A 23,851-nucleotide genomic window follows, 5' to 3' on the forward strand; every position below is an offset into this window, starting at 1 on the left:
TGTCTGGGCAATCTTTGGCAGACTGAGTAATTTCTCTGGACTTCAGTTTCTTTATTTGCAAAATGAACAGATTAAACTGGATTGTTGCTAATATCCCTTTCAATCCTTTTTTTCTATGAAAAATTTAAGATGAGGGAGATAAATAATCTATCTTAGACAATATGAATGATGATTATGATGATGCTAATTCACAGCTATATAGCAATATAAAACATTTTCCTTATAATAAATCTGTAAGATCATGTATGCATTATTATCCCTAAGTTTCAGATGAAGAAACTAAGGACCAGAAAAATCAAATTATCTGCTTGGGAGTCACATGGCTAATAAATAGTAGAGTAGGATCTATAACCCAGTTGTCCTGATTCAGAGCCCACTATATTATCACACTGGGTACAATCCATTATAGAGAGAAAGTGAATAAACCAGATGATACCCTAAAGAGCTAGGATTCTGAACTTATTTTTATGTCATGGACTCCTTGGGCAGTTTAGTGAAACTAGACTCAGAATGTTTTTAAATGTGTAGGATTATGAAGGAAACCAAATATATCGAAATGTAGCAATCAAAATATGAAAATAATTGATAGACCCAAACCTAAGAGTCCCCATCCTGAAGACAGTTTCTCTTCATAATTTTGTATCAGATTCTATAGAAATTCTTCTGAAAAGGATGAAGTATAAAATGTGCCCTAGTAGTTCAGCTTCCCTTGGTTTACTATCCGTGTTGACCACTGGACTCACCTTCAGCACTGGTAGAGCAGACTGAAGTGATGTTTGCTCCCTCAATCATATGTAGCAGTGTCTGAGGAGTTCGAACACTCCAGTGCCTTCTCTTTTCTCCAGTAACAACATCTTGCTTGGGAGCAGCTGAAACAGGAAAATAATAAAATAATTCATTAGCTAAAGTAGCTAAATTGTGGATTTGCATGTCTTATGATATGTTCAAAAACTGGAAACACATCCTAGAGTTGGAAAAACCAGAAATAGGTCTATTCTCATTTTACTTTACATCATGGGGATCTGCCCATAACTCCAATACAACCTCATTTGCTAATACGGCTGAAGCAAGGGAGCCTCCATTAGAGAAAGCATGAGAATTTCAGAATTCCAAGAGACCAATGATTGGACTGCAGTGATTGCATCAAAAGCCACTGGCTAGGTAGAAGAATAGTTACAACAGCAATAGCTAACATATATTGCACATATATAGCACTTTAAGATTTTCAAAATGCTTTGCAAATAATACCACATTTGATCTTCATAAAAACCCTGGAAAGTGTAGAGACAAGGAACTGGAAACTGAGTGGATGCCCATCAGTTGGAGAATGGCTGAATAAGTTATGGTATATGAATGCTATGAAATATTATTGTTCTATAAGAAACAATCAGCAAGATGATTTCAGAGAGGCCTGGAGAGACTTATATGAACTGATGCTGAGTGAAGTGAGTAGAACCAAGAGATCATTGTACATGGCAACAAGAAGATTATATGATGATCAGTTCTGATGGATGTGGCTCTCTTCAACAGAGATGATTCAGGCCAGTTCCAGTAGACTTGTAATGGAAAGGGCTATCTGTACCCAGAGAGAAAACTGTGGGAACTGAGTATGGATCTCAACATAGCATTTTCACCCTTGTTGTTTGCTTGCATTCTCTTTTCTTTCTCATTTTTTCATTTTTGATCAGATTTTTCTTGTGCAGCATGATAAAAATAGAAATATGTGTAGAAGAATTGCACTGTTTAACATATATTGGATTACTCACTGTCTAAGTGGGATGAAGGGGGGGAGAAACATTTGGAACGCAAGGTTTTGCAAGGGTGAATATTGAAAACTATCTATGCATATATTTTGAATATAAAAAAAACTAAAAAAAAACTCACAAAAAACCCTGGGAGGTAGGTGCTATTATTCTGTCCATTTCACAGATGAGGAAATTGAGGCAGGTAGAGATTATATGACTTGGCCAGAGTCACACAATTAGTATTAGAAGTTTACAATCCCTTATTTTGTTCCAGTATTTTCTCCAATACCTTCCTTTATCCCAGGTTGTCCCATACTCCCAGATCCCTTGGACCATCATTTATGGATTCTATATTTTAAATATTCCATGATTAAATTAACATGGGAAAAGCTGGGCTGGGAAAGGAAAATTTAAGGATAAAAGTTGAAATGTGGTCTTTAAAGGTTATAAGTTAGAGAAAAATAATAGCAATCACTGTCAATATGTATATTTATTACATCTCTCTCTAGTTTAGCCAGTATATCAAAGTTAATTATTTTTTTGAGTATCATCTAAACCTCAAACCTCTATACCCTTTTAAAATAATGATATTAACAGTTACTATGTAGAATCATTGACTCTTTAAAGTAGAACTGCCCTCCAGGGGACATCTAGTCCAACTCCTACTCTTTTTTGTAGACCTGAAGTGATGGAGATCTCACTATTTTCTAAGGCAGAGCATTTCATTATTGGATAGCTCTGACTGTCAGTAAAGTTTTTTTTATTATATATCACTCAGCAAATATTTATTAAATGCTTATATGTACTCTAAGTTTGCTACCCTATAATTCCATCCGTTATTGCTAGATCTGTTGTTAGTGCTAAGTAGTACAAGCCTAATTCTTTCCTAACCACAAATCTTCATATTTTTAAGGATTATTATTTAGGAAACACTCATCCTTTTGGATGTCCTATAAAATTAATGTTAGCTGTTTTTAAGTAAATCCTGTCAGGGCTTGTCCTAGCTTATGTGTGTAGAAGGGAAATAATAAGAAAAGGATAAGTAGGAATGTAGGAGACTTTGATACACACTAGGTCACTATTAGGGTGAATGTGAAAAGAGCGGGGATGATCAATCAAAACAGAACTGTGGCCTATTTGGAGATAAGCTTTGTGGAGTGCCTTTGATAAAGTGAGAAACCATTTTCTTGACACCTGCAAAGGACTATTCTCTAGGTTCTAGGGCTCTCAAACAGAAAGGAATGGTTATCCTAAAGGCTAATAAACTCTTTCTTTCATGGGTGAATAAGTAAGCTACACTGAAAATTACATTAATTTCTTCAGGAATTAATAGCATTTTGTTTTAGTTCATTGAATTATTCTCAGTGGATCCATATTTTTTAAAAGGCCAACATACCAATTTCTGCCTGTATTTTCTTTAAAAAAAAATACCTGCTTCTGGATGATATATTTTTTCCAAAAGTTGGTCTGTATCATCTTCAGATTCATTTATAAGCTGCTTTTCCTTAAGCTTCATACCATCCTCAAAAGTCAAAGTTTCATTCAATGCATCTATTTCCTGAAAGAAAACCAGAATTTAATGAGAGACACAACAAATCTTCAGAAAAAAAGTTATGAATCCCTTATCAATATCATTAGGTATATCAAGAACACAGTATCAATCAATTAATAAGCATTAAGTGCTTACTATGTGCTGCACATTGTGCTTAGACATAGACAAAAATGAAATAGTCTCTCTCTTCAATAAGTTTCAAGTCTAATAGAGGAGGGGGAAAAATATATATATATATTTATATTTATATATATATTTATATTTATACACACATGTCCCAGCCACCAGAGGCTACAATCTGTCCTTAAAATGGACAAAGGCAGATGGGAATTTAAGATCCAGGGTTCCTTGCCTTTTTTTAAATTCTTCAGGCATTCAAGTATAATATTCAGATACAGTCCCATTTCTAAGAGAAACAATACCAAAGATCCCAGGAAACAATAAGAAAACATTTGCTACTGTATTCCTACATAGGCCAGTACTATTTAATATGAGTCACAAGTATCTGCGTAAGGTAGGACTGATTATACTGTTTAGAATACAGAATTAACAATCTCATTTTAACTACTGAAATGTGAAAATTAGGTGAAAAGATAAGTTTCAAATAAACAATAAAATCTTAATCAAGTTTGTTTTACTCAAGCCACTTTTCCACTGACTTTTCACTGTTCCACCTAAAGATTAACTTTAGCTAATTAAATCTGAGAGAAGCAGCATGGAATAGTGAATAGAAAGCAGGCCTTGGAGTAATATGGTACCTTGTCTTACTTTTAATTAAATATACAAAGTACTAATTATTCATCCTAACGTGTTTTGATTTAATCTTATTAGAAAACTCATCATAAAAAGAAAATACCTATGTATTGAGTGTGTGTGTGTGTGTGTGGGAATCAAATGAGAGAATTCATTCAAGAAGATTATCTTTTTTAAAAAGGTGATTTTTTTTTGGCACAGAATCCCAGAATTCAACAGGATCCCCAAATAAATTTGTTATAATCATTCTTTTAAAAAAGACAACAACTCAGTTCTACATTAGTCATGTTGTGAAAGAAGAAAAAGTTTGCAAAAGGGAAAAAACACATGAAAAAAATTAAGAAAATGAAAACCAATATGCTTTAGTCTGTATTCAGACTCCATCAGTTCTTTCTCTGGATGTGGTTGACATTTTCCATCATGAGTCTTTTGGAATCGTCTTGGATTATTTGTATTGCTGAGAAGAACTAAGTCATAGTTGATCCAGGCACAATACTACTATTAATGGGTACAATGTTCTCCTGGTTTTGTTTCATTTATATTAGTTCGTGTAAATTATGGCAGGTGTTATATTTATCCTAGATTGCTAGTCCCTTTAGCATATGAGACAAATGGTCATCCAACAATGATGATTTCCATTAAGGAGGAATCATCCATCTCCTAAGGAAGTCTCTTTCATTTGGGGAACATTTTCCCCAAATCAAATGTAAATCTGTTTTTTCAACTTTTACCCATTGTTTTTAGTTTAGTTTTAGTTTAGAACAAATTTAATTCCTTTTCTACATAATAGCCTTTTAAAATTTTCATTTTTTTGTGAGGCAATTGGGGTTAAGTAACTTGCCCAGAGTCACATAGTACAATAGCTTAAATACTTGAACATTGCAATACCGTCCCTTCCTCCCACAAGTCTTCTCTTCTCCAGGGGAAACAACCCCAGCTTCTTCAAATTATTGTCCTAATGTATGATGTCAAAGCTCTTCACCATTTTGGTTTCCTTCCTCTGAACATTTTCCATCTTACAAATGCCCTTCCTAAAATGAGGCACATAAAACTGAATATAATATTCCAAATGTGGCCTAACAAGGGGAAGATATATTTCAATTTTTAAAAATGGGAATTTAAAAAATGTTTTTATTTCCTATATATTGTTTCATGAGAATATTTATCAAAATACTCTTTGTAAGATTAACAGATGTAAAACAGAAGTGTATAATAATTAAAGTCATACCTCTTCCTCTTGCATGATGTTTTCATCAGTAACACATTTGTTTAGATTTATTTCAAACTTCACTCCTCCCTAAAATTAAAAAATATATATATATCTTTACTTTTTAATATTCTATTGAATTTCACAATTATAACTAAAGTAATTCTCTTTGAAGAGAAAGAGTTTAAAGATACTTTCAAACTCTGAGACAACTCCATAATAGCACAGTTAAAAAACAAACAAATCTTTAAGCAAACCAAGCTGTAAAGATGGAAGCCCATGGTGAAAAAGAGATAACAAAGCCTATTACCTTAGCCTTGTATTTCTGTTCTAGCATTTTTCCTTCCTGTTTGCTTTGTAGCCTAATTTGTTCCAATTTTCTTTCAATGTCCTGAAAGGGCAGAGAAAATAGGAGAATTTTAAAAGCACAATTGTATATACACAAGCCCTAAAAGTATAATGCACTTTTAAAATGAACTGCCTTATAGACTGAATCCAATTGTAGATTCCCTGGTAAACAGTGCCCCTTGAAAGTGATTTACTAGACATTTGTGCCTCTAAGTAATGTCAACATCTGTTATGCTGATTGGGAACTTCAGCTTAGCATAACCATGAATAAGTCACTCTAGTTTTTCCTATACAAAGGTCTGTAATAAGATATTGCTAATCCCCTGTCTCCTAAAAAGCTTTCCATTTTATAGATGTGACACACTCTAAGAAAAGCAATAAATGAAAATAAGAATTTATAAAACAGAAAAATTGGGCATGATTATTTGCTTCACAGAACATTCACTGGAGGGTTCAGTTAAAAAGAAAGCTCTTTTAGTGTATTTAAAATACAATTCTCTTTAGAAATATTTGGTTTAAATACACATAATATCATATTAAACCCATTTCTTTTCTTCCTTCTTTCCCTCAAGAATCAGCTGAGTCAATTTCTGTATTAACAGAAATACAGGAAGGTTTCTTAAAAACTTCAATGAATCTATTTACATCTAAAACATTAAATACTCAAATGGATGTGACGATTAAATGAGATATTTGTAAAGCACTTAAGTAGCACAGTGCCTGGCCCATGATGTTTAGTTGTTCAGTCATGTCTGAGTCTTTAGAAGCCTGTATGGAATTTTCTTGGCAATGATATTGGAGTTGTTTCTCCAGTGTACTAAGGCAGACAGTAGTTAAGTGACTTGTCTGGCACCACACAGCTATGAAGTGTTAAAGGCCAGATTTAGCCTCAGGTTTTCTCATATGTAGGTATATATATTCCTTCCAATGACAGATCTTAATTACTTTTGACTGCCCAATCTGTATAACTCTTATCTATGTCCCATAATTCAGTGTGGGAGCTTCCACCCAATGTATTAAGCATCTTTCTCTTCATGTCATTGTAGGACTAGCGATGGAGCACTGGTTATTTCTTGGTCTCTCCACAGGACCAGCCTGTTTTCATTACTTTGATAGTATCCCCTATTCTAGCTGTTTTTTGAGGTTTCAGCATGCTCACTCCCATTGTACATATTTAAGTTATCCTCTGAGTAATATTCATTTTAAACTTTTTTGTGACTATATTTCTTAACTCACAGTTATCAATTCTACCAGTAGAATAATGGTATTAAAATTTTTTTTCCAAAATAAGTTTAAAGTCTTCAAATTTCCCAAAGACAATTCAGTCTATTTTCCTTCTACTTAATTCTAGACCCAAAAAATTTCCCACTTACAGTATCTGTGTATGTGTATACATATCTATGCACATGTATATATATATATACATACAGATGATATATAAACACACATGTGTATATATCAATGAGAAAACTCTGTATGTTGTTCATTTAATATCATGTCAAAGTCTGAACAATGGGCATTTTTCATTCACTTGTTTTTTTTCAGTGTGGATAGTTAGACCAAACTTTTTAAAAGTAGTTACAGATTTCATCAGGGAGGCTCTGCAATGTGCCATGGTTTGATGTCATTGCAATATTATGAGTTGTTTTCCACGGACAAAGACACTTGGAGTACATCACCATCTCTAGGGAATCCTTCACTGCATACTCCACACTGGATCTTCTCAAGGATTATGGTGAATCCTTTTGGCAAGCATTTATTTCCGTTTTATGCCTCACCTAATACAGAATATGGTGAACAAGTTTATCTCTACCACTGTGTTATTGAGGGACTGTCATGTAAAAATTGGCACATTGGTGTACTTTCAATTCTCTTGTTGAAAGGGATCTTTACAGTAGCATTTTGCTCTACCAAACAAAATGCTATTTATGACCAACTAACAAAAATCACAATGGGATTCTGTATTCTCTACCTTTTTAGTCAATTGTATAATTTGTCTACTGCGAAATATTGCTTGCAAAAGCTTGCCTGTTCCTCACTAATACCCTCATTGATAATGGCTTTGATATGAGTACAGACAATCCTCAAAAAATTATACACACTTGGGATAGTCAGTACAAAGGACAGTAGTTATTGGAATTCTAAGAGTCTCCTTTTTAAGGAGTCCTAATATCTTTTGTATCTTTCCTTACTTCAGCTATCATGTTAATTATTTCCTCAGCATCATCACAACTGTTTCAATACAAGACTCTTGGCCTAATCCAGCTGCATTTCCTACCTTTGCTCTCCATGCTAAGCCCACCTCCTTTGTCAGTCCTTTTGGGACAGTGATGCCAGAATCCTACCTGGATTCTAGTACTTCTTCTGTCCACTCCATCAATTCCTCTACTTCCTACAATTCCTCTCCAAGAAATTCCTTTCTATAATTTCCTACAAATTCCTTTCTACAATTCCTCTCTAAGAAAGACTTATGAGCCATCCTTCCACTGAGCTTTCTTTTTTCTTCTGGTTTTGTTTTCAACAAGAATGTCAAACTTGATCCTTCAGTCCTTCAGTGCTATGTCCATTCATTCATTCAAGAGCATTTATTAAACTCCATAGTGATTGCATAAAGATCTAATCTTTGGAGTCCCAGTAGGAAAGCTAAGTTTATAGATTATCTAAAAACTCTGTGAATGATTACACAGAAGTCTCTGCCCCTTTTAGCACTATATACTTTCACTGAAAAAATAGGAAAGGGCTACACAGGAATGAAGGCCACTTAGTTTTTAGTATTTTTCTTTTGCATGTTTGCCATGCCCAAAGAATTCATTATTGAGCAGCTAGCTTACAAGTGATAAGCCTCTCCTGATTTAGCTTTGCTGGTTCTCAGAAAAGTCAAGTCAATCTGTTTCCAGTGCAATATTCAAATCCTTTCTAGCAAGGGAGAGCTTGCCACAGCTGCCACAGCTCTCAAAAACCTAGCATCCCCTGCACAATATAAGACATTACAATAGGACTTTGGAAGTGATTACAGGATTTTCTGGTTTTTTAAATATGGTGTTTTGTTTCAGGACAAGTTCAGGGGACTCTTTAACAGGAAGCTGTGTCAGGACATTTCATTTGCTGCTCAATTTATCAAATTCAATCCAGCCTTTTCGCCCTCATCTAGTTTAAAATTCTGATCCCAACACATTGTCAGTCTGTGTCCCTTATTCAAGATAAACACATTAACAAACAAGCTTGAATGGCTCCATATATGATTGCTTACCATATCCTGGAAGGAAGGGACTTTTCATCCACTTGTTTTTTCCTATGTGGATTATTAGGCCAAATTCCTTTAAGTGATTATGGCTCTTATTAAGATGTTTGATACACAAGATATTGGGAGATATTTCAATATATCATTTATCTGTGATGTCATCAATATGAACACTAACTCATCATGGCCACTCATCTATGCCCTTTTTCCTCTAAATCTTCTCTAAGAGGCTCATTCAGTGTGTGGAACTCCTCCATCTAGACATTTTGCTATTGCGTGGATGCCAGTGGCACACAAAGGCTGCCTTCAATTTTACTACACTAGTCACAGACAGCTTTGATGACATCTATGATCTCACCCTTCCCGTGCAAATCCCCCTTTCATTGTCTTTTGGGTAATTCTTCAGAGGCTGTGGGGACTACATGGCCTGAAGCAACTTAGCATCTCTAGATAAATATTGTAAGAAAGATAAGCCTTTGCTTCAAAGAGAAGCATGAGATCATTCTAAGCAATACATATTTTTATAAATGCAATCCATCTTTTTCTCTTCTTTCATAATTTACTTTAGGATCCAGTCCTTTGATTCTCAGCAATATCTATCCAAGGTAAATATGCTGATGGACTAGTTCCATAGTTTGTACGGCCAAATAAACTCAAAGGAAAAAAACAAGCATTTAAGGGCCTGCTATATTCCAGGCACTCCATCTTCACGCTTTATTAATCTATCTCATTTGATACTTACAATCTATCTGAAGGGTAAGTACTGTTAATATTCCCCATTTTTTACAGTTGAAGAAACCAAGGAAAACAAAAGCTAAGTGATTTAGCCAGAATCGCATGGCTAGTCAATGGTGGAGGCCAAAATTAAATTCAGGTTTTTCTGGCACCAGACCCAGCATGCTATCCACTGTGACCTAGCCATCTCCAAAAACCCTAGGCGTTCTTCCTCCACGTAATTCTGTGTGGTCATCCTGTGCTAAATGATTATAGATGTCACAGAGTGAGTTCTGCATTGTTCCAAGGCTTGATCCTATTGAACCGTCATTTGTAAACAGACATTTTTCCTACCCAGCACTAGAAATCCTCCATTATAATGGCAACAGCTTTGGCAAGAATAAGTCTTCTTGTTTTTTTACCTGAAAGGGTTGTTAGTCTATACACGTGCACTGAAGGCACTTGGATAAAGCTATGTGTGAGAGGCAAAGCAGCAGGCTTTCATAAATGATATTCTATAACAGGTCACATCTTCACAGTCACAAAATTGATTGAATGTTGAGGACAAAACAAGATCTCACTGTGCCTATTATTTGTCAAGTATAAAACAAGCCTTTGATTTGGCAGAATAACATGTCTCCAGAGGCCCTGCTGTTCATGTCTCTCATGCATATTTTTAAATTATACAAGACTTCTTGCAAGACATAGCAGAGATAGTTTTACTTTCTCATCTCTATAAAATCTTTATAAAAATAATCCAGATTTTAAAATACACATTGGGAAACATCCAAAGGGACTGCCTCTGGAAACATTTTATTCTGCCAAACCAACATATAAATAATAAGCACAGTGAGATTTTGTTTCTTCCACACCTTTTAATTAATTGTATGACTGTGAAGATGTGACTGGTTGAAGAATAACATTCTCACATATAATTCATCAAACTTCCTTTGATACTTGTATAGATTATTTTAATAAAGATTTTATAGAGATGGGAAAGTAGAAATGAGGTTTAGTAATTACTAACAATTCGTCTGGTCATTTTTTTTATAAAAATAAGAATAAGGTCCAAGATTTCTCTCCTTTGCATCAAAGTCTCTACTATGCTTCTATTTTTTAATTTGAAAAATCAAACCTATAACTCTCAAAACTGCCTCCAGCACAGAACTTCACTGATTATACTTGGTTGAATTCAGCAGCTTTTCCCATATTTGTTTTCTTAAATTCCATCTAATTCTAAGGCAGCCCACTAGAGACTGTTGAAGTCAAATATGATATGTGGCTTCACTGTCATTAATGGAGAAAAGGGTTTGCTTATCCTTATTCATCATTTTTATTCTCTTCCAGTTTCCTTTATAATGCCTCCAAGATGATTTTATTTAGTTGTGCCTCTAGCCAAGCTGTCTGCAATTTTGTTTTTCCCTCACTATTTCTTATTATTTTATGAAGTGATACTGTTTATAATCTTCCAGTGATTTTTTCATAACATTTTACAAATGAGTTTATAGTCTAATCTCATGTTGTATTTGGCATCCATATCTCTCTGCTTGGCAACATCAAGTCCTAGAGGAGAGATCCTGAAAAACATCATCTTAGTTGCAAAAAAAATATATAACTAGAAAATTTGTCAAAGAAAAATTAAGAGATGGAAACCATTTATTTCTGTAAATATATTCTAATTCATTTCAATTCAAATAAAAATGTTAAAACATTTATTTGGCATCTACTATGAGCAAGGTACTGTGTAATGAATGCACTGAGATACAAGGACAGTTCTTGAGGCGTTTATAATCAAATAGAAGGAAGGAGGAAATATGTACATAAATAAGTATAAGGAATGTGATTCAAATTAATTCAATCTTTTTAAAGACCCATGGTGTACAAGGCATTGTAATAAGTGTCCCTCTGAAAGGAAAACCTAATATTGAAAGTTAAATAGATGATTTCTTTACTGTAAGATCTCAATGACAGGTTTTATGTAGTTAAGAAATTGACACATAAAACTTTCTTTTTTTTTGGAAGGCAGTTGGGGTAAGGGACTTACTAGGGTCACATTGTTAGTAAATGTTGAATATAAGAACCACATTTGAACTTAGATCTTTCTGACTTCAGGGCTGATTGTCTATCCACTGCACCATATAGCTGCTTTTAAGTAGAACTGATCTTGTACACTAGGAGGAAATCTTTATGAAAATGTTACAATAAAACTCTATTCACAGACAACAATCAGTACCTCTACTGGTTCTCCTATCTCCTTGGGCTCATCTTGGTGAGTATGTGTGTTTTTCTGCTTCACAAAATAAGTCTTGTGATTTACATTTGAATCCACCTTTAACACAAAACACTCATGATTAATTCTGAATCAACATTGTAAAAATTTAGGCAATACCCTGATAAAAGTTAGTCATGTCATCTTATGAAACTAATTAACGAAACATATTTATATAAGATTTTGATGCTTACGTAGTTCTTTGCACGTAAAATATTTAATAACACTCATAACCTAATGATGGAGATAGTAATGCAAGTATTATATCCATTTTACAGATCAATCAATCAGAAAACATTTATTTATCTATGATCACACAACTATTTAATGTCTGAATGTGGGTTTCAAACTATATCTATCTTTTTATTAAACCATACATAATGGAGGCTTTCAAGATTTATGATAATACAATGATAATAATCAATGATGATTTTGTTAAATTCCCCTATTATCTGAGATAATTTCAGTGTATTCCGAATTTTTCTCTCCAAAGAAATGGTACATTACTATTCCTGTCAGGAATCTCACCCCCATTTTTTTTAAGGAAACAATTAATTTTGTTAGCTGTTTTATCTATCTATCTATCTATCTATCTTTCTATTTTAAATAAAAAATTGATCACTTTGAGAGAAATTGATTTTTTTTTTACCTCAAGTTCTCTTCCAACCTTCTTTCTAATAGCTTTCATGTCATTGTGGTACTGCTGGCGTATTTTCTCTAGTTGTTTCCGATATTCCTATTAAGTAAATAAACATTTTTATTGTTTGTGATAAAAATAACCTAATTGTAACAATAAAAGATTCAGTATTGGAAAAGAACCTTTAAGGCAATGTTTTGTTCTACTAAATCAAATGCTTTTTCATGCTCAGCAAACAATAGGTACAATGAGATCTTATATTCTTTACATCTTTCCGTTAAGTGTGAAATGGTAAAGATGCAGTACCATTGAATAGCAAATGCAAAAGTCTATTTGTTCCTCATAAATACTTTTATCAAAGATGAACTTTATGTATGACATAAAAAATTTTGTCCAGTTAGGAGAGTCAGCATATGATACAAAAAACTCTCTGATTACAATAAATGAGAGACAAGACATAAAGCAGGGAGATATATGTTTCCCAGCAGTCTTCACCACTGATGGAATAGATTCTGCACAGAACTCAAATCAAAGCAGATTCTTTATGGATGGTGAGGTCCTTCCAAGAGAATTGTGATAAAGTGGAATAGAAATGCCTTGGAGAAACTGAGGGCCATTTTGCAATTGGTTCTGGTCTGCCAAGCGGTGAAGAGAAACGTTTTCTGATTGATTGGGTCACTGGAACTATGGGTATCATCAAGAAGGTCCTAGTTGATGTTGGCCATTCTCCTCAAAGCATCCTATTTTATCATTCTGCTCTTGGTTTGATTCCTCTGCTGGTGTCTGATGAGACAGTGATATAAGGGGCACAGTGTTAGATCTCCCCAATAAGGGCAAAATGTAGCCATGTAAAACAGGCCAGTCTTTGGTCTTTCTTTTGGTTTCTTTCACTCCTATGAACGAATTGGAGACTTCAACCTTGTGAGTTTTGGACAGTCAGGAAAGCAAGTGTCCCAATGCCCAGGTTTTATAGCCTGCTTAGAATCAATGCCTTTAGAAGCAAAGGGTGACCTTCAGGAATGACCTCTGAGCCAAACTCAACAATACTGAGATAAGGACTCAGCTGACAATCAGGCTGCATCCTGACATGAATATGATGGGATCTGTGTTACCTGGGAATCAAATTAAGAGTGAGCACACTCTTCTCCAGAGACTAAGATGATATAAGAGAAGAGGCACGGAACTTTTGCTCTCTCATGTCTTTAAGAAACATATTCCTTTGTAAAAGCTACTGGTGTTAAGTGGTTAAATAGAACTGAGATATTAATCGCTGGTATCTAACAGTGGGAAGAAACAAAGTCAGTTAGGTATAGAGCGATGGGAGAGAAAAAAAGACATACATTCCTGGGCCCTCAATGTATCCTAGGACCCTAAAGGACAGATGGAATCAGCCTGTCTCTGGGAGAGAAGGGTCACAGAATACTTGTTACATGTATTTTAAATTATATATACTATTATGGCAATATATCATCTACAAAAATAGGAATTAAAAGGAATGAGGCAAAAATAAAATAAACAATATATTTAAAATTTTATTAATGATACAAAAGCCCTTTTTATTCTTAGGAGCAATATTTTTATTATATGTTTCATTGTTTTTTTAAGTCCTATAAATGGTCTGGAGTATAGATTACCAGGAAATAATAATTGTTAGAAATTATTCAGTTACTTTGATAATAATAATACTTAATATTTGTGTAATTTTAAAGCTTGCACAGCATATATAGTTTTATATTTTATCCTCACAACAACTCTGGGAAGTAAATGCTATTAATAACCCCATTTCATAAATGAGGAAGCTAAGGCAGATAGGTTAAATACCCAGAGTTACTTTTATTTTTGTATTTGAGACAGCATTTGAATGCCCATGTGTCCTGACACTGGGCCCAGTGTGCTCTTCACTTGGCCTACAGCTAGCCAAACCAGTGAATTTTTCTTCTTCTCCTCTTCTTCTTCTTCTTCTTCTTCTTCTTCTTCTTCTTCTTCTTCTTCTTCTTCTTCTTCTTCTTCTTCTTCTTCTTCTTCTTCTTCTTCTTCTTCTTCTTCTTCTTCTTCTTCTTCTTCTTCTTCTTCTTCTTCTTCTTCTTCTTCTTCTTCTTCTTCTTCTTCTTCTTCTTCTTCTTCTTCTTCTTCTTCTTCTTCTTCTTCTTCTTCTTCTTCTTCTTCTTCTTCTTCTTCTTCTTCTTCTTCTTCTTCTTCTTCTTCTTCTTCTTCTTCTTCTTCTTCTTCTTCTTCTTCTTCTTCTTCTTCTTCTTCTTCTTCTTCTTCTTCTTCTTCTTCTTCTTCTTCTTCTTCTTCTTCTTCTTCTTCTTCTTCTTCTTCTTCTTCTTCTTCTTCTTCTTCTTCTCTTCTTCTTCTTCTTCTTCTTCTTCTTCTTCTTCTTCTTCTTCTTCTTCTTCTTCTTTTTTTTTGAAACTTTTTATTTTTATTTTTAAATTTAATTTTAATTTAATTTTATTATTATAACTTTTTATTTACAAAACATATTCATGGGTAATTTTTCAACATTGACTCTTGCAAAACCTTCTGTGGAAACTTTTTATTAAAAATATCCAATTAAAAAAATGGGTCAAAGCAATAGTGACCATAATAGTCCTTCTGCAGAAATCATGTTTCTCTGTGTGTAGATACTGACTATAAACCAAGCAAAAACAATTTTTTAAAAAGTGAATTATCTCTGATTTCAACCTATTAGGAAGTTTTCAATATAAATCTAATTTTCCTTTCTTCATGTGACTCTGCTTATGAAAGGTATCATACTTTAATTTCAATTTACTTATAGCTGTCTTAGTTGTGTTTTTGTATGAGTACAAGGAAAATCCAAAGGCCAATTTTATTGGACCACAGAGTATGAGAAGTGAAGTAATAAAGCTAGAAAGATAGACTGGTGTTAGGCTGGGAGGGCCTCTGCATACCAAAGAGGAATTTATATTTGATCCTTGTGGTAATAGTGAATCCCAGAAGTTTCTTGATTGAGGAGTCACCAGATCAGGTACATTTTAGAAAGATCATTTGGGCATGAATGTGAAGGTGACAACTGCAAATGAGAGGAGATGTGGTATTGAACCTGATGTCTAGTGAGTAGGAAGAAGGAAGTCCATGCAAGTGATGCTGAGGAGTTAAAAACAAAAAGATTTGGAGCTGCTTGGATATATGAGGAGGTAAAAATAATACTGAGATTGAACACTGGGTGAATGAAATGATGATGGGACCCTCAATAGAAATGAGGAAGTTCAATAGAGGAGTGAGTTTGGTGGGAAAAAATAAAATGAGGTCATGATATAGATTGTAACTCATCAATTCCACTCAAAAGAGGGAGAAGAGGGGGGCAGTGATGTGGAAAGCAGGGGGTCAGTACACGGGATGTGCTGGGAAGTGGGAGGATTTTTCCTGCAGGGACCTAGGTAGCTGCTATTGTTGATGTCTGAGTTGAGGTCATTATTCCCCCAAGGGACCACAATTAGTACAATAGAAAGAAAGTTGGGAGCTTGAACAGTCCAGGAGATACTGAAGCTGGGGAGTGGTGCTGACTGTTGGGTTGGTTGCTGGAGACAAGCCATGCCAGTGACTCTTGTAGAGAAGGTAGGGTGTAGTTCCTCTCCCACTGATGGATGGTAGACTACCTGGAGTCATGCCAGAACCTCCCAGAAAACCTCAGAGCCTGTGTGGAGACCATAGCTCCATGCAACCAATCCACAATCACCAGGAGTGGGGAAAGCTTCAAGCTACAGCTCAGGATTTGAATGAAGGCACTCAAGGTTACTGTAGTTGGTACAGATGTGTTGCCACTTTCACTAAAGGTGGTGGCTCTATAGTTCATTTTGGCTTTGACCATACACAGCTTCTTATCCCATATTGAGTATTTCTTCTTTGTGTTGCTCACCCTATAAAATAAGTTCATGCATGCCTTTTCCATTTATATGGAAAGTAATGTTGAAACGGATATTCTCTTATAAATTAAAAGAAGATGACAGGACTTCCGGCCAAGATGGCAGCGTGGAGGCAGACAGCTGCTTGAGCTCCGCATTTTCTCTCAGGACTTACTTCATGACAAGCCTCGGAATTAATGCTTGACCCAGAAAGAAATCCACAAATAATCACCAAGAGAAGACATCCTTGAAATTCACCAGAGAAGGTCTGTGTTTGCTTGTGGGAGGGTCAATCAGATTGGGCGCAGACTGAGGGCAGGCAGCCAGAGAGACAGGCAGCTCACACAGCTCAGACCAGAGGGGGAGGGGTACCATCTCTGCCGTTTCTGGGAAAAGGCTTTTACCCTGTGGATACTCCGTCTTGGCAGCAAGCCGGGAGCAGCGGAGAGGGTGTAAACACCGGAGGTGAAGATTAAAACCCCGGAAAGCTAGCATCTCTCAGAACCTGGCCACCCCCAACCCCCACCTGGACTGAGTCAGTGCGTTCTCAGAGCCTCAGAGTGCAGACTCAGTACAGTCATTGCTGTCCTGTTAGTGGCTCACTGCTGCCCTACCCCCAGTCTGTAGAGGAAGCCCATTAATACCATCCAGCCCCATACCCCCCAAAACAGACCAATTGTTTTCTTGTCAATTTGCTTTCTTCAATTCCTACTCTGACAAAATGAACAAAAAATTCAAAAGGGCTCTAACCATTGACAGCTTCTGTATGGAGAGAGAGCAGACTTCAAACACTGAGGAGACTAAAAACAGACTGTCCCCAGAGGAATCCCCTAATGGGGATATGAGCTGCTCCTCGATACAAAAGAATCTCATAGAGAAAATCAAAAAGGCTCTCACAACAGATCTGGAAGAGAAATGGGAAAAGGAAAGGGAAGCTTGGCAAGAGAGCCTGGAAAAGTCATCCCATGCATTCAAAGACAGAGTGGATAAAGAAATCAAATCATTGAGAAACAGGATTAGTGAGCTGGAAAAGGTAAACAACTCCAAGGAGAACAGGATTAGTGAGCTGGAAAAAGAAAACAGCTCTCTAAAAAATAAAATGGATAAAATGGAAAAAAATTCCATAGAAGATAAAAACTCAATTGGACAATTACAAAGAGATATAAAAAAAATGAATGAAGAAAATACATCATTGAAAATTAGACTCAAACAAGTAGAAATGAATGACTCAAGGAGAAACCAAGAGGGAGTCAAGCAAAACCAGAGAAATGAAACAATTGAAAAGAATGTCAAGCACCTTACTAGAAAGACAACAGACCTGGAAAACAGATCCAGGAGAGACAATTTGAGAATAATCAGACTCCCTGAAAAATGGGAGGAAAAAAAGATCTTGGACACTATTTTCAAGGAAATTATCAAAGAGAACTGCCCAGACGTACCCTAAAATCAAAACGCCAAGAAATATAGTGGCCAAGTTCAAGAACCATCAGACAAAGGAAAAGATATTGGAAGCTGCTAGAAAAAAGCAATTCAGATATGGAGGATCCACAATAAGGATAACCCAGGATCTAGCAGCATCCACATTAAAAGAACGAAGGGCCTGGAACATGATATTCTGAAAGGCTAAGGAACTTGGTATGCAGCCAAGAATAACTTACCCAGCAAGAATGAGCATCGTTTTCCAGGAAAGAAGATGGACATTTAACGAAATAAATGAATTCCATCTATTTTTGATGAAAAAACCAGACCTACATAAAATGTTTGATCTTTAAGCACAGAACTCAAGAGATTTCTAAAAAGGTAAAAAGAAATCTTGAGAACTATACTTCTGCCAAAAAAATATGTAAAGAACATATGTACAATTTGTCTTAGAAACTAGAGGTGGAAAGGAAATTATATCATAAAAAAGTATAAAGTGGTGGTACTGCATCTCATGAAGAGGCAAAGGTAACTTATTATATCTGAGAGAAAGAAAGGAGGGAGATGAACATAGTGTGTATCAATAGACATATTCGATTTATGGTGAAACTTCTTCCACTTCATTGAAAAGTGAGAGGGAAGGAGTAAGCTAAGGGGAAGGGAATACAGAAATTGTGAGGAAAAGGGGTAAAATAAGGGGAGGAACTTTAAGGTGGGGGAGGGATCCTAAAAAGGGAGGGCTGTGAAAAGCAAGTGGTGTTCACAAGTTTAATACTGGGTAGGGGGTAAGGGGGAAGGAAAGGGGAAAAGCATAAGCATAATAGGATGGCAAGCAATATAGAATTAGTCCTTCTAACCATAAATGTGAATGGGGCAAACTGCCTCATAAAGAGGAAACAATTAGTAGACTGTGTTAAAAGTCAGAATCCTACTATATGTTGTTTACAGGAAACATACCTGAAACAGGGTGATACATTCAAACTAAAAGTAAAAGGGTGGAGCAGAATCTATTATGCTTCAGGCAAAACCAAAAAAGCAGGAGTAGCCATCCTCATCTCAGATCAAGCAAAAAAAAAATTGATCTAATTAAAAGAGATAAGGTAGGGCATTATCCTACTAAAGGGCATCAATAATGAAGCAGTACCAATATTAAACATATATGCACCAAGTGGTGCATCATCTAAATTCTTAAAAGAGAAATTAAGAGAGCTGCAAGAGGAAATAGATAGCAAAACTATAATAGTGGGAGATCTCAATCTTGCACTCTCAGAATTAGATAAATCAAACCACAAAATAAATAAGAAAGAAGTCAAAGAGGTAAATAGAATACTAGAAAAGTTTGATATGATAGATCTTTGGCGAAAGCTAAATGGAGACAGAAAGGAGTATACTTTCTTTTCAGCAGTTCATGGAACCTATACAAAAATTGATCATATACTAGGGCATAAAAACCTCAAAATTAAATGCAGTAAGGCAGAAATAGTAAATGTGTCCTTTGCAGAACACAATGCAATCAAAATTACATTTAATAAAAAGCCAGGGGAAAATAGACCAAAAAATAATTGGAAACTAAATAATCTTATACTAAAGAATGATTGGGTAAAACAGCAAATCATAGACATAATTAATAACTTCACCCAAGAAAATGACAATAATGAGACATCATACCAAAATGTGTGGGATACAGCCAAAGCAGTAATAAGGGGAAGTTTTATATTTCTATAGGCCTACTTGCATAAAATAGAGAAAGAGAGGGCCAACAAATTGGGCTTACAACTAAAATTGCTAGAAAAGGAACAAATTAAAACCCCCCAGACAAACACAAAACTTGAAATTCAAAAAATAAAAGGTGAGATTAATAAAATTGAAAGTAAAAAAACTATTGAATTAATTAACAAAACTAAGAGTTAGTTCTATGAAAAAACCAACAAAATAGACAAACCCTTAGTAAACCTGATTAAAAAAAGGAAAGAGAAAAAGCAAATTGATAGTCTTGAAAATGAAAAGGGTGAACTCACCACTAAAAAAGAGGAAATTAGAACAATAGTTAGGAGCTACTTTGCTCAACTTTATGCCGATAAATTCGATAACTTAAATGAAATGGAAGAATACCTTCAAAAATATAGCTTGCCCAGATGAACAGAGGAAGAAGTAAGTAGTCTAAATAGTCCCATCTCAGAAAAAGAAATAGACCAAGCTATTAACCAACTTCCTAAGAAAAAGTCCCCAGCACCAGATGGATTTACATGTGAATTCTACCAAACATTTAAAGAACAACTAACTCCAATGCTATGTAAACTATTTGAAAAAATAGGGATTGAAGGAGTCCTACCAAATTCCTTCTATGACACAGACATGGCACTGATACCTAAACCAGGTAGATCGAAAACAGAGAAAGAAAACTATAGACCAATTTCCTTAATGAATATTGATGTTAAAATCTTAAATAAGATATTAGCAAATAGACTTCAGAAAATCATCCCCAGGATAATACACTATGACCAAGTGGGATTTATATCAGGAATGCAGGGCTGGTTTAATATTAGGAAAACTATTAGTATAATTGACCATATTAATAATCAAATTAATAAAAACCATATGATCATCTCAACAGATGCAGAAAAAGCATTTGATAAAATCCAAATCCATTCCTACTAAAAACGCTTGAGAGTATAGGAATAAATGGACTATTCCTTAAAATAATAAGGAGCATATATTTAAAACCTTCAGTAAACATCATATGTAATGGCGATAAACTAGAACCTTTACCTGTAAGATCAGGAGTGAAACAAGGTTGCCCACTATCACCATTACTATTCAATATAGTACTAGAAACTCTAGCCTCGGCAATAAGAGCCGAGAAAGAGATTCAAGGAATTAGAGTAGGAAATGAGGAAATCAAATTATCACTTTTCGCAAATAACATGATGGTATACTTAGAGAACCCCAAAGACTCTGCTAAAAAGCTATAAGAAATAATTCAGAACTTTAGCAAAGTTGCAGGATACAAAATAAATCCACATAAATCCTCAGTATTTTTATACATCACCAACACAATCCAAGAGCAAGAGATACAAAGAGAAATTCCATTCAAAATAACTGTTGATAGCATAAAATATTTGGGAATATATCTACCAAAGGAGAGTCAGGAATTATATGAACAAAATTATGAAACACTTGCCACAAAAATAAAGTCAGATTTAAATAACTGGAAAGACATTCAGTGCTCTTGGATAGGCCGAGCAAATATAATTAAGATGACAATACTCCCTAAACTTATCTATTTATTTAGTGCTATACCAATCAGACTCCCAAGAAACTATTTTAATAACCTAGAAAAAATAACAACAGAATTCATATGGAACAACAAAAGGTCAAGAATTTCAAGGGAAGTAATGAAAAAAAAAATTAAGTGAAGGTGGTCTAGCTGTACCTGATCTAGAACTGTATTATAAAGCAACAGTCACCAAAACCATTTGGTATTGGCTAAGAAATAGACTAGTTGATCAGTGGCATAGGTTAGGTTCACAGGGCAAGATAGTGAATAAAAATAGCAATCTAGTGTTTGACAAACCCAAAGATCCCAAATTTTGGGATAAGAATTCATTATTTGACAAAAACTGCTGGGAAAACTGGAAATTAGTATGGCAGAAACTAGGCATGGACCCACATTTAACACCACATACTAAGATAAGATCAAAATGGGTCCAAGATTTAGGCATAAAGAACGAAATCATAAATAAATTGGAGGAACATGGGATAATTTACCTCTCAGACTTGTGGAGGAGGAAGGAGTTTGTGTCCAAGGGAGAACTAGAGACCATTATTGATCACAAAATAGAATATTTTGATTCCACCAAATTAAAAAGTTTCTGCACAAACAACACTAATGCATACAAGATTAGAAGGGAAGTAACAAATTGGGAAAACATTTTTACAGTTAAAGGTTCTGATAAAGGCCTCATCTCCAAAATATACAAAGAACTGACTTTAATTTATAAGAAATCAAGCCATTCTCCAATTGACAAATGGTCAAAGGATATGAACAGACAATTTTCAGATGATGAAATTAAAACTATTTCCATTCATATGAAAGAGTTTTCCAAATCACTATTGATCAGAGAAATGCAAATTAAGACAACTCTGAGATATCATTACACACCTGTCAGATTGGCTAAGATGACAGGAACAAATAACAATGAATGTTGGAGGGGATGTGGGAAAATTGGGACACTGATGCATTGTTGGTGGAGTTGTGAAAGAATTCAACCATTCTGGAGAGCAATATGGAATTATGCCCAAAAAGTTATCAAAATGTGCATACCCTTTGACTCAGCAGTGCTACTACTGGGCTTATATCCCAAGGAAATACTAAAGAAGGGAAAGGGACCTGTATGTGCCAAAACGTTTGTGGCAGCCCTTTTCATAGTGGCTAGAAGCTGGAAGATGAATGGATGTCCATCAATTGGAGAATGGTTGGGTAAATTGTGGTATATGAATGTTATGGAATATTATTGTTCTGTAAGAAATGACCAACAGGAGAAATACCGAGAGGCTTGGAGAGACTTACATCAACTGATGCTAAGTGAAACGAGCAGAACCAGAAGATCATTATACACTTCAACAATGATACTGTATGAGGATGTATTCTGATGGAAGTGGATATCTTCAACATAGAGAAGAGCTAATCCAATTCCAATTGATCAATGATGGACAGAATCAGCTACATCCAGAAAAGGAACACTGGGAAATGAGTGTAAACTGTTATTTTTACCTTCTGAATCCAATTCTTCCTGTGCAACAAGAAATTTGGTTCTACACACATATATTGTATCTAGAATATATTATAATATATTTAACATGTATAAGACTGCCTGCCATCTGGGGGAGGGGGTTGGGGGAGGAAGGGAAAAAATCTGAACAGAAGTAAGTGCAAGGGATAATGTTGTAAAAAATTACCCATGCATATGTACTGTCAAAAAAAAGTTATAATTATAAAATAAAATAAAATAAAAAGAAGATGACAGGTAATTATTATTGATTTGCAAGATATGAGCATTTTTAAAACTTTCATTTACACTGTATGTGTGAGAAATAATTCATTTGGACCCTACTCGGTTCCACTCAGTATTAATAAGTTTTCCATGATTCCATAATAAGTTCTGTATATTAGGCCCCAAAGCTACGAACTGCAGGTTGTAAGTTCATTTGCTTACTCATAATAAGTTAACTAGAGATCTTCCACTCTTTTTTTTCCTTGTTATGGTGCCCAAGCCCAGCATGGTAAAGGTGACTCAACTCCATGGAAAGTCCTTCAATTTATTTTTGTACCTTTGTTTCATTCTTTCTCCTCTAGCATGAGCAAATTAACCATCTTAGAACCATCTTAAAACCATTCAGTTACTATTTTCCTTATGCTTCATCCAACCTGTGAGCCCCTGCTGATAATTCAGTTTGGGCCCACAAAGCAAAGTCTATCCACAAATGGGACTCTATACTTTGTATAGTCTCTCTAGAGAGTTCAGGTATCAAATCTGGTATTGAGCCTTATGAAAATAAGGCCCTGGATAAAGGGAGTAAATCAGATTGTGAGGAAAATCTGAGCTCCACTTCATTAGGAGAAGATCAGGAACTCTTTAATAAAGGGCCATCAGTTCTGAGCTCTGCCCTAGTCTCTAGTACTGTAGGTTGGACTATTTTAATTCACACATATGTACAGTTATTTTCATATTGTCTTCTCATTAGTATATGAACTCTTTGAGAGCAAAGGTGATTTTTTGTTTTTCTCTGTATCCCCAGAGCTTAGTAAAATGCCTGCCATACAGTAGGCACTTAATAAATGCTAGTTGACTGACTAACCTCTTGCTTAATTTCATTCTTCTTAGATTGTAGATCATGGAATTTGGGTTGTTCTTCCTTTCTTTCCAGCACTTGTAATTGGTTATTTGGCTCAGCTGAACATGGACGAAGACCCTATTAATGAATAATAAATAAAAATGATAAAATGAAAAATAGTTTTTATTTTTAAAATATGCTTTTCTGATGATACAAAGAGCCTATTTGAAACATCATTTATAAAGCAAAATAAATGTTATTT

The 23,851-nt window shown here is 35.0% G+C and overlaps 1 protein-coding gene across 1 annotated transcript in view; it reads right to left on the minus strand.

Moving 5' to 3' along the window:
- NEK5 (NIMA related kinase 5) overlaps window positions 1-23,851 on the minus strand; it is an 87,709-nt gene that overhangs the window by 18,181 nt on the left and 45,677 nt on the right. Inside the window, 7 exon segments of the mRNA XM_074304803.1 lie at window positions 744-869; window positions 3,177-3,303; window positions 5,279-5,347; window positions 5,568-5,648; window positions 11,794-11,889; window positions 12,479-12,565; window positions 23,614-23,727. Coding sequence (XP_074160904.1) covers window positions 744-869; window positions 3,177-3,303; window positions 5,279-5,347; window positions 5,568-5,648; window positions 11,794-11,889; window positions 12,479-12,565; window positions 23,614-23,727 — 700 coding nt within the window.

Source organism: Sminthopsis crassicaudata, chromosome 3 (genome assembly GCF_048593235.1).
Source record: "Sminthopsis crassicaudata isolate SCR6 chromosome 3, ASM4859323v1, whole genome shotgun sequence".
In the NCBI taxonomy this organism is placed as follows: domain Eukaryota; kingdom Metazoa; phylum Chordata; class Mammalia; order Dasyuromorphia; family Dasyuridae; genus Sminthopsis; species Sminthopsis crassicaudata.